Raw genomic sequence first — 10,440 nt, 5'->3', positions numbered from 1 at the left:
CACAACTACATACACATATACAATATATACATACACACATATTCATATTTAGAACTCCAACATTGGAGGTGCTCTTAGGGTTAACTAATCTAAGACTTATAGTTTAGAGTTAAGAGGTTGAGTTTGGGGATGAATTCAAAAAAAAAATTAAATGAATACTAAAATTTTCAAAATAAAAAAAAATTATTTTAGTCTTTTTTTAGAGTTATTTTGTGACAAAAAAATTAAAAATAGCTATTTGAGATAATTGTCCTTATCTAAATCAAAGAAGTATATGAAAATAGCTATGGATCCAAACCAAAATTCAATTTCGAAATGAATGTTCAGAACTTAAATAAATAATTAAATATTTAGTCTAATGCTTATTTTTATTATTTAGTCATATATAAAAAATTTAAGTTTTTTAAGTACTGTTATTTTATTGATTTTAATTTACGGATATTTTAGAAATGAGTTTAGATTCATGATAAATCTTACTTAAATTAATAAAATCTATACAAACCCAAAATGTTATAAGCAGAATCCAATAAAACTATTACAAAAAAAAAATCAAATGAAAATTACAAAACTGAACACAAATTTAAAAATTCAAAAGACGAATATGTATCTTCTTCGAACTCTCGCATGCGTACTAAAAACTAGGCCTGGACGTTCGGGTACCCGTTGGTGTTTGGATCGGGTTTTTCGAATTTCGGTTCTTTTTTATAACACCTCCTAGGTCTCATTCTTGTAAATTTGCAAGTACAGATCGGGCTCGGATATAACACATCGGGTTCGGATCGGTTTTGTATCACATCATAGAACCCATAAAGTAACCATATATCATTCGGATTCGGGTTATATCGGATCGGTTCGGATATACCCGAAATGAAATCTAAAATTTAAAAGCAAAACATAAGAAATGTATACTTATTTATATATAATTAAGTATTTAAAGTAGTTATTTAAATTTTAAATACTTATTGTTAGATACCATATCAAAATAAATATGAAATTGAATATTTGAAATATATATTCATGTTTCATATAATTACATTGTATATTAGTTTGGACATTCGGACCGGTTTCTTCGGATATCTTTTCGGATTTTTTGATTTTTTCGGTTTTTCGGATTACCCGTTCGGGTTCGATTAATAACACTTCGGGTTCGGATATGTTTTGTACCACCTTACAAGATCCATTCGGGTATTTTTTTATATTTCGGACCGGTATGGATCAGATTTTTCGGTTCGGGTTCGGTTCGGATTTCGGATTTCGGATTTCGGATTACGGATTTTATGCGCAGGCCTACCAGAAACATATCACTGGAGTAAATGATGACATCATCACCCAAATTATTACTCCAATGTTTAACAGAATGTTCGTCCCTCTCCTCTCCGAGCCATATTCTAGCCACGTGTCCCACGAACCCCGTTTAACTTTCATCAGATCTCGGCGACGACGGATCCAAATGGGCGAACTAGAGTTGATTGAACCCAAGACCTTACTGATTCCAACTCGAGCTTAAAATCGTACGAACTAGTGCTCTTCTGTTGTTCATAATCTGATTTGGAGAATGTGAGGGGGTTCAACGTAATCCGAGATGCCTTCAATCCGGCGAACTCTCTCTCCGGTGCATGTTGGCGCACCATTCTCCCCCTCGTCGTCTCCTTCTCGAAAGAGTATCAGTAAACACAATAACTCTTCGCACCTCACCGCTGATCCCAAAGGCTCGCGAAGAGGTCCATGGCGGCGACCGTTTCTCGCTTTCTTCCTCGTTGGATTCCTACTAGGTATGACACCGTACGGTCAAACGGAAGAGATCAAACCGAAACGGCCGTAGATGGAGTAATTTTCGTGGAGATTGTGAAGGAGGAGGAGGATTTCAATTTTGTGGCGAGGAAGCTGATCATTGTGGTGACGCCATCGAGCGATGCAAGCGTGTTACTTGAACTGGAGTGCTCAGACTCTGAGGCTAGTGGAGCCGCCTGTGTTGTGGATATAGTGGTGGAGGGCAATGCGGCGTCGTTTGAGACTTGGGAGATTCTTAGGAAGGCGGGAGTGATGTATAGACACTTGGTTTCCAAGAGGGTCCAATATGCAACGGAAGTCAAGTCATTGGATGGCACACTAATGAGAAGAGTAAAAGACTAAGGAGGTTCCATGTCGATATGTCGGGATTTGCTTTCAATAGGTGGAGACGTCCCTTTTCCCATCCAACCCGCCAACTAGACACCGTGAAGGAAGGTTTCCAACTATGAGTTTCTCCTTTTATCTGTGGATTTTCTCTGGTGCGCAATGGAGCCCCGTCTTTGTAATCTTATTATAGCATATGACAACGTGGTGTTTCCACGCAGGAAACAACATTTATAGAGCAGGTGGTGGCGCGACATGGAAGGTGTCCCACAAGGTCCCTCGAGGATACTAAACTGGCATCTTCACTTGGATGCTGGGGATGTTACTTATCCATAAGGATGGGTGATCCAGAAGAATCTCCAAGCTTCGCTCATAACTGTGAAATAGTTCGAAGAAACAATTTTTGACTCGTAAAGATTCATAGACTTCTCAAGCAAGATTGAAGTCAACGGTGTTCAGGAGCAAAACGTTAACTTCAAGACCATTAAATTTGATGTTTCTTACCTTCGGACATTGATGATTCCACAGCAATGTCATCTTCTCTGTGTAATTGATTTCCGATACATGGGCCTGCAATGTACAAATTTACGAGATCATTGCATATTTGGTCTACAAGTTTACAAATTGCAAATAATTTGGTCCGGTCCATTACCTTGAGGGTGCCTCGAAGTCTGATGGGCACCTTCCCACTTAGAATCCATGTAACTCAAAAGGCTGAGAGATACAGGGTCTTTTGAATGTATCCTAGAACAGTGATAATTGATATATTAAACGTGTGATTTGGGCTACGGATACATGCTTTGATATATTGATAATTGATATATTGTCAATTTGTCATTACAAATTTAGACCCTTCACGAAGAGATTGTGATGGGCCTTGAATACATGTAAAATCTGATGGTTCATTGATAATATTATAGCCTTTTAAACTCTTTTATCTTCTCTATATAGGAAACAACGTTGAAGCAATTGTACACTCACTACAGGTGACCCCCTTTTCACGGGCACAGTGATGTCTTATAAGAAAATATACACAGAAAAAGGGGAAGAAATAAGAAAATATGAATGACCACACACACTGGCCTACAAAACTGGTCTTGCTAACACAGCCGCACATGTAGTTAGTAGGCCAGAGACACGTGTGGTAGCCATTCTCGAACCATTGACACAAGATTTCAGTATCAGTGCTTTGTCTCCTTCCGCTATTCTTCCAGAGAGGGTCACGTTAAGGCTGCCCCATGAACAGAAGAAGCTGCATCTGAAGGGTGCATTTGTGGCCGCGAATCTTGCCCACTGTCAAGCCCAAGAACTGAAAGAGCTGAACTGGTAAAAGATGCATCAAGATTCAGTATCTGACATTTTGTTTTCACTTTATAAAGATTGGATAACGAAGTGTCTGTTTGAATTTAGAGGACGTACTTTGGTAGAGAAGCTCTGATAGTTGGCTGATTCGCATAAGCAGTAAGAGAAGGTCTTAGATCAGGAAACTTCTTCATTATACTTTCAAGTTGTGGCATTGGCAACTGCAGAACAATACCAAAGAGTCGTTCAGAATTTCTGTAGATATATCAAATTCATATATATTGTTCTTGTACCTCCAACAAGACAGGGAAAGAATGTGGCTGTGTCTGAGACACACATTTCAAGAAGCCAGGCCACAGTTTTGGTAGTCTCCATATCTGCATGCACCCAAAAGAAATAGTATCATAAGCACACCAGACGGAAAATATTCACAAAGCTGATGCTTATCTTTGATCTTAAAACAACTCACCTGCCTACTCACCAACTTGGAAAGGATTCCCATGACAAAGTCAACCTGGACAAAAAAAAAGTCAGAAATTTCTGTATTCGGACTAAAAGAATCTAATGCAACCTCAACCTCATATATGAGGCTTCATCATACTAGTTGAAAATCTTATTGCCTTGTCTGTAGATTTTTTTGTTCATGCCAAATTACTTGCTAGCTACGTGTTCTTTCTATATCCTGATTTAAGACTTTACTTAGGATATACATTTCCTTATTAACTTTTCCTGGCGTTTATAAATGAGGATGAGTCTCGTATGTGACTGAGAACTATCCACGCTAGAGCCTAGAGAGAACTTTGGAGGTTTTGTAGGGTTTATGAGAGGGAAAGAACGCAGTTATCGGGGATGTTTTCAAATTCTATATTATGTTACTTCGATTCAGTTTTATAAAATAGCTTTTGGGTTTATACGTCACTTTGTTCTTTACTCTACCCATTACGACACTTACAAGTGTTGGAAAAGCATCGATTGCCTGAATTACTGTTCTCATGAAGAGTAAAGGCAGAGGTGTTCGATCAACCTGAAACCATAAAGTATCACATATGTAAATATCTAAACCAGTAGTTCTTTTCTACAGATATGTTCGCTTTTGACTTACCATCTGACCGAGGGCCTTTGCTAAGACTTGCTGCGTGAAAACTGTGCGTTGTTCAAAGCAAGCTGAACATGCATCTGTTATCTGAAAACAAAACACAGCCAAATGAGAAGCTGCTAACAAGAGACAGAGAGAGAGAGTCGGTGAAACATTCATAGAGGGACCATTGTTTGCTGAACAGATTAATCAAGTCTATGGCAAGACTGACAATCTAACTACTCAGTTGCTAACTGCCACTAGTTTCCTAGCCTCCTATAGCATCATATGACATGAGAATGCACCATCGACCTTCGCAAAAACAGCTTACATGGAAATAGCAAGAAATAAAAAGGACATTTGATATCATTATGGTGCTTATGCCATAATACTGTAGATGTTAAGACTTAAGCCGAGAATAATTCAGCTAAGAGGAAGGCTGAATGAACTCTCCTGACCCACCTATTTTCAATTAATTTCTTGGTAACCTACCTCTGTCGGATCTACTAAAGAGAAAGGGATGGTAACGAACGAAAGATTTTGAAGAGGAAAAGATACACAGCAGTGTGAATCTAGGTACTAGAACTGATTTCGAGCAAACAATTGCAGGTAACAAGGTCCTTCAAAAGCACTTTCAAAAAAAATGGAAAATCAGGAAATACCTTTTTCAGTGTTGGCCCATCTTTATCAGGAACAACCTCGTGAATAGCAATCAGTACCTCGGCAGGTGTTAGGGCAGGGCCAGTGTGAGCAGAACCCTATCACAGATATAACAAAAATGATCTGACAAGTTGTTACATCGGAAGAAAGGATATATTCCGCCAGAGAGCGCACCACTTCTCAGACAAAAAAACCCACCTTAAGTACAAATAAGAAACTAAAAACAACAACGCATGAAACGAATTATATGCAACATCGTTCTAGCATATCTAAGATAGCAATTAAAGGATGGACCACCAGAAAAAAAGTATATATACCTGTAATATATGAGCAAGTGCAAGTTGGAACTTATCAGGTGGAAGATTAAGAAGCGGCGGAAAGATAGGTAAAACCTGTTACATCCAAAAAGAGTGTCTGTCATACGAAGTAAGGAATTGGTACCCACTCATGAGCAGTTTCAAACATCATTTTTGCATCCATCAGAATTCGCCGATGGTTACTACTTAAATTTCCACATTTTCGGATAGGCAACAAAATAGGGTGCAAATGGACAAAAACTACAAGTCTATTCATCTTCCTTCACAGTACAGTAGTGGAAAATCGAAAGAATGTAGAAATTAACCTCGTCTTTAGTGAGTGAAGAAAGCAATGGGATAAGAATTGAAACATCCTGCACCAGACAACTTTTTGTAAGGATTTGGAAACTTGACTCATAAATATATACAAACAAAGAAAATTTATTAGAAAGATCTTCATAACAAAATCAAACCTTTAGCTTCGTTTCATATAAATGCTTTACAGTAGCAATCAAATCCAACGACGGTGCCAATTCTTGTGTCAATATTTGTAACACCTTGACATAAAAAAAAAAACAATGAGCTGGTTCAAAATTAGAAAATACTTTTAAGCCAACGTGGATTTACTACAAGGTAACACAGAAGGTACTTACCAATGTCAATAAATTTTCACTTCCCTTAGGAGGATCAGATATTATAGGGAGCAGTTCAATATAAGATGATCCTAATTCTCGTATCAGAATAGGCATATGTCGATGAAAAGCCTGAACCATTAAAAAAAAAAAAAAAGTCAGTTTGATGTTTGTGAATATCTTAAACCCCCATTACAACTCGGAGAATTTTCAGTGCCACGCCACTCGTGACGCATATAAGTGAGGGAGGTTAACTCACCTGGATTACTGTTTTTGGAGCTTTCCCGTAAACTTCAAAGACAAGTCGAAGGAGACTAGGTTTCTGGAAAATTTACAGTATTCATCAGAACAATGGGAATATTTAAGGACAGAGAATATTCTGAGCATTAGGAGCAAACCTTTTTACATAAAGCGAAGAACAGAGAAATTAGTCTCTGAGCTTCAGAAAATGATAAAACAGAAACATCACGAGAAGTTTGTAGATCCTGCTGAGAGTGAATGTCAGAGTTTCCAGACCTTGGAGAGTCACTTGTCGAAGTTATCTGACTTTTAGCCTGGAGATAAGTGTCAGCAAATCAACCCATAAAAAGTCAAGGTTTATAAATTAAACTATTAAAGCATGCTAATTCATCGACTAGGCAATCCTCGCAAGGGAAAATTTAGAGAGTTACGAGAACAGAGACAAAAAGCAACTAGCATCTTATAGGTTCTAAAAGAGTAGTAAGCTTTTCTATCTATAATTCGAAGAGAACTAAGCTAAACGCCCTCTAGAGAACGGTTAATGGCTTTTGAAGCTTTGCTGCCTTTTCAAGAATGATATTCACTCAACTACCAGATTAAGACTATATGCTATTACCTCTATATTTGTTCCTTCTGCAGTCTGCGAGAAATCTGTCTCAGAGTTCACAGCAGTCAGTAGCCTATCTGTTGCAAATTGCTCAACATGCTCTGATATGTATGTAAGGTGATATAGTTTGTTTGTGACCTATGCACGCATTTCAGAAAATATAAATTAGAATTACTGTACCAGCAGTTAATAAGAACCATGTTAAAAAAAAAGGGACTAATTTCCTTACAAGTCGGATGGCCTTTGCACGGATGTCTTCTTCATAATGAACTGAACACTGCCATAACCGGATTAAAACATGCGTGAGGAACATGGAAAAATCAATAGAACATGACCATGAATCTAAGTATGAAGATACAAAGAAAGTTTCAAGCAAAACATTCTTTTACTGTAGAAGCTCATGAATTCCTTTCTGGACTTGAGAGATCAAAACACAATGCTTATGAAATTGCAATTTCTGTGCATTCTAAACAATTATCCTAATATTAAAGTTTTAGAAATTCATAATGTGATCTGTATACAGGGTAAACTGCATCCCAGGCCCTGATGAATAGAGCTGGTTAATCCCCAATGCAGTAAACAGCTTAAACTTGACCAAATTATAGCAACAGAACTAATATGCTGCAACTATTTCGTGGGACTAACAGAAACGGGGGATTTTAAAGGCAACATCTAGAGATCTAAGTTATGAGGAAGGAACTATCTAGCCACTTTAAAACTTACATTATATGAATTCTTACATTCTCCATCACTGAGACAGTGAGACTATAAAGGAACTCTGTGACAAGGCTTGTAAGAAACAAAATTAATAAAGTCTGACTACCGATTCTTACATTCAGTGCTATAGCTAAGCATGCTTTTCGCTCATTTGGACGCACTAGAATTAAGCTCCAAACTACACCAAGCCCTTGGGTAACACGTTCACTATCACAGGCTTCTCCTCCAACTGGGTCAGGACGAGTGGAGCAGAGTTCATTCAGTAGCTTTATGGCAGAATCAGGTAGATGTGGAGCTTCTCCAAAAAGTCTGCTAAAAGACTTGTCGAAAGGAGGGAGAGTATCCAGAAATGATCTTGCCTACAGCAAGTATCTTAGTAAGCGAGATTCAGAAACAAGAAACGTAAAAAGTTGAATAAATGCTCACCACTGCTATGAGAAAATTTTCATAAACAGTAGCATAGGAAGAGGATTCATCAGTGTCCAGATTCGCCATCGAATCCAGATGGTAAAGAACATGTAAAACAAGTTCATGCCCCTAGAAACAAAGTAACAAACAGATTAGCGGTTCCTCTAGATATATGGTAGACTCTCGGTTACTGAGAGTTGGAGAGGAAAAAGTTTATGCAGACACATAAAAACTCGCACTGTAACAGTATTGTGCACTTCTAAGATGCTACAATATTTATGACAGCCAATACTTTCTCAGATATGGAAGAAGAGATTAAGAATCCAAACCCAAATAAAAAAGTGACGACTGATTTTGATGAACACTGCAGTCAAATACTGGTGATACGTACCTTGAATTCTCGATGATCCACACTAATATGCGCTCTTAGTATGGCTGCAACATCATTGCCAGCATCAATCTGGAAATGGTAAAATAAATAACATTTATCCTTGTAAACAAAAAGTTTAAAGAAAAACTGAAAATAGGATTCAATAAGGAACAGGAAAACCACAAAGAATAAGTATCAAAGAGGCATTCACCTGAGCAATCAATCGGGCAATCAGTGCCATGCGAATCTTGTTACAATCAAAGCCACAGACATGTCTATTTGATTCAATTATCCTTTGTAAAGCCAACTTTCCTACAGTGTTGCTTTGCTCTGTGGTAAGTTCAACATATGATGGAACAGGTGCCAACTCTCGGTAGCTTTCCTCTGCTGCAGTAATATTTGAGTCTACAGGGGGGTGTAGTTCAAAATCTGGCCCTGCTTCTGAAGGCGAGTGTTGATTAAAATCTGGAACAGACACTAGATCCAAATCAAGCTTTGTATTTCTGATGCCTTCATCATCCCTGCAAGGAGACAGTGGAACATCTAAAGGTGATTTGCCCTTTGAGAGATAACCATACTCCTTGGGAATAGGCAACAAGTCCTCTCTGCAATCAGGCTGATCGATTCTTCTGATTATCGAACTTCCCATCACCTTGTTTTGGCTATGATCTACTGTTGTTGGATGTACTGAACCACCAGTCCCTGCTGTGACATCAGGAACCGAAGGTGGCTTGCTCGCTACGGTCGAGATGTCCATCTGAACTGGGACTGTTTCTTTACCCTCATCTCCAGGCAGTGATGTTGGTCCCACAGATGGATTTGAACGTCTTGGATCCATGCGACGAGGGTCCTGCACAGTTATGTGTACGTTATCTTGGAGAAAGAACATTCAAGATAGAATCAAACATGAGAAAAAAAGATTAAAGATAGAATCAAGCAAAAAATGGAAGTTTGTACCCTTCTTGGGTCGCGTCTAGGGTCGACAACCGCGTTCAAGCTAGGCACATCGGATAATGATGACCCAAAGGGAAGGGTTGAATCGAAAGGAAGTTGTGGCTGACGAGTCGGAGAACGCATGGGATTTATGGAAGAAGAAACGACAATATCTGCTGGAGTAGCTAGAGAAGTTGTCAACGTAGGAGGGTTACTAGGCAAATGCTTCATGCTTGTAATAACAATATCAGCAAGCATATCTGGATGAAGCTTAGAAATGAGAATTTCAAGTGAAGAAGCTCCTCTGTCTCCTTCAGCAAGTAGAGCACCGATCATTGAAACCATTTGTTCCACTGGAGTCGGCTCACTGTCCGAAGGATGGTTACCAGAGGATATGCCATTGATAGAGACAGTTCCATGTGGAGAATCACTTATTTGACCTTTCGGAGTCAAATGCATGTTATTATTATGGCGTAAGCGCTTCGGAGCAACCTCTCCATTGACTGTATCATCTTCACCCTGGGGCATTATTCGTTTCTTTGACAAATCCCAAGAATTCTGATGATTTATCGCCTGGTTGTTCTGAAAATAGGTTCATCATGAGACTTTAGTGGTCACAGTGAACAAAACTAATGTAGAGGTATAGACGAGTAGGAAAGAATGAAAGAAAGAATAAAATTTCTTACCTTGCCTGACCAATTCTCACGTGCAGCGCGCTCATTATTTCGGATCAATTTATCAACTTGGCGGAGAACTTGATCAGCAACGTCTGCAGCATTCATTGCTCGTAATGCTCTAAGAAGCTTGTCTCTTGACTATAAATGCAAAAATAAAAATAAAAACTATCTCAGTAACAAAACAAATATCAGCTAAAAGAAAAGAAATACGATACTTTGATATATGGTCTGAAAACTTTCTCTTAGGGAAAAAAAGACTGACACGTCTGGTGGAGAAAAAGGATATAACAACAGAAAACTAGAAAAGGTTGAAAATTTGACCAGAAATACTGAAACAATTAAGCAGTGTCTCCGACATGAGGGAGCTTGACTTCATGAAAGATGATTGAATATTACCCCCCCCCCCCC

The 10,440-nt window shown here is 38.5% G+C and overlaps 1 protein-coding gene across 2 annotated transcripts in view; it reads right to left on the bottom strand.

Annotated features, from left to right (window-relative positions):
- Positions 1–3,024: 3,024 nt before the first annotated feature.
- Positions 3,025–10,440, bottom strand: part of LOC106295213 — an 11,412-nt gene continuing 3,996 nt past the window's right edge. Inside the window, exons 7-27 of one of the 2 annotated variants that reach the window (XM_013731052.1) lie at positions 10,042–10,170; positions 9,380–9,937; positions 8,634–9,272; positions 8,444–8,512; positions 8,071–8,181; positions 7,761–8,003; positions 7,157–7,204; positions 6,937–7,065; positions 6,479–6,634; positions 6,340–6,402; positions 6,102–6,212; positions 5,922–6,005; positions 5,775–5,822; positions 5,470–5,544; positions 5,155–5,250; positions 4,520–4,600; positions 4,370–4,441; positions 3,887–3,931; positions 3,711–3,794; positions 3,535–3,638; positions 3,025–3,438 (exon numbers count right to left, since the gene is read on the bottom strand). In XM_013731052.1, the coding sequence (XP_013586506.1) occupies positions 3,336–3,438; positions 3,535–3,638; positions 3,711–3,794; positions 3,887–3,931; positions 4,370–4,441; positions 4,520–4,600; positions 5,155–5,250; positions 5,470–5,544; positions 5,775–5,822; positions 5,922–6,005; positions 6,102–6,212; positions 6,340–6,402; positions 6,479–6,634; positions 6,937–7,065; positions 7,157–7,204; positions 7,761–8,003; positions 8,071–8,181; positions 8,444–8,512; positions 8,634–9,272; positions 9,380–9,937; positions 10,042–10,170 (3,048 nt within the window). In that variant the 3' untranslated portion in view covers positions 3,025–3,335. The remainder of the gene's footprint in view (positions 3,439–3,534; positions 3,639–3,710; positions 3,795–3,886; positions 3,932–4,369; positions 4,442–4,519; positions 4,601–5,154; positions 5,251–5,469; positions 5,545–5,774; positions 5,823–5,921; positions 6,006–6,101; positions 6,213–6,339; positions 6,403–6,478; positions 6,635–6,936; positions 7,066–7,156; positions 7,205–7,760; positions 8,004–8,070; positions 8,182–8,443; positions 8,513–8,633; positions 9,273–9,379; positions 9,938–10,041; positions 10,171–10,440) is intronic. The other variant, XM_013731053.1, reaches the window with a different exon arrangement.

Source organism: Brassica oleracea, chromosome C5 (genome assembly GCF_000695525.1).
Source record: "Brassica oleracea var. oleracea cultivar TO1000 chromosome C5, BOL, whole genome shotgun sequence".
Lineage (NCBI taxonomy): Eukaryota > Viridiplantae > Streptophyta > Magnoliopsida > Brassicales > Brassicaceae > Brassica > Brassica oleracea.
This window is presented reverse-complemented; position numbering and strand designations above follow the sequence as displayed.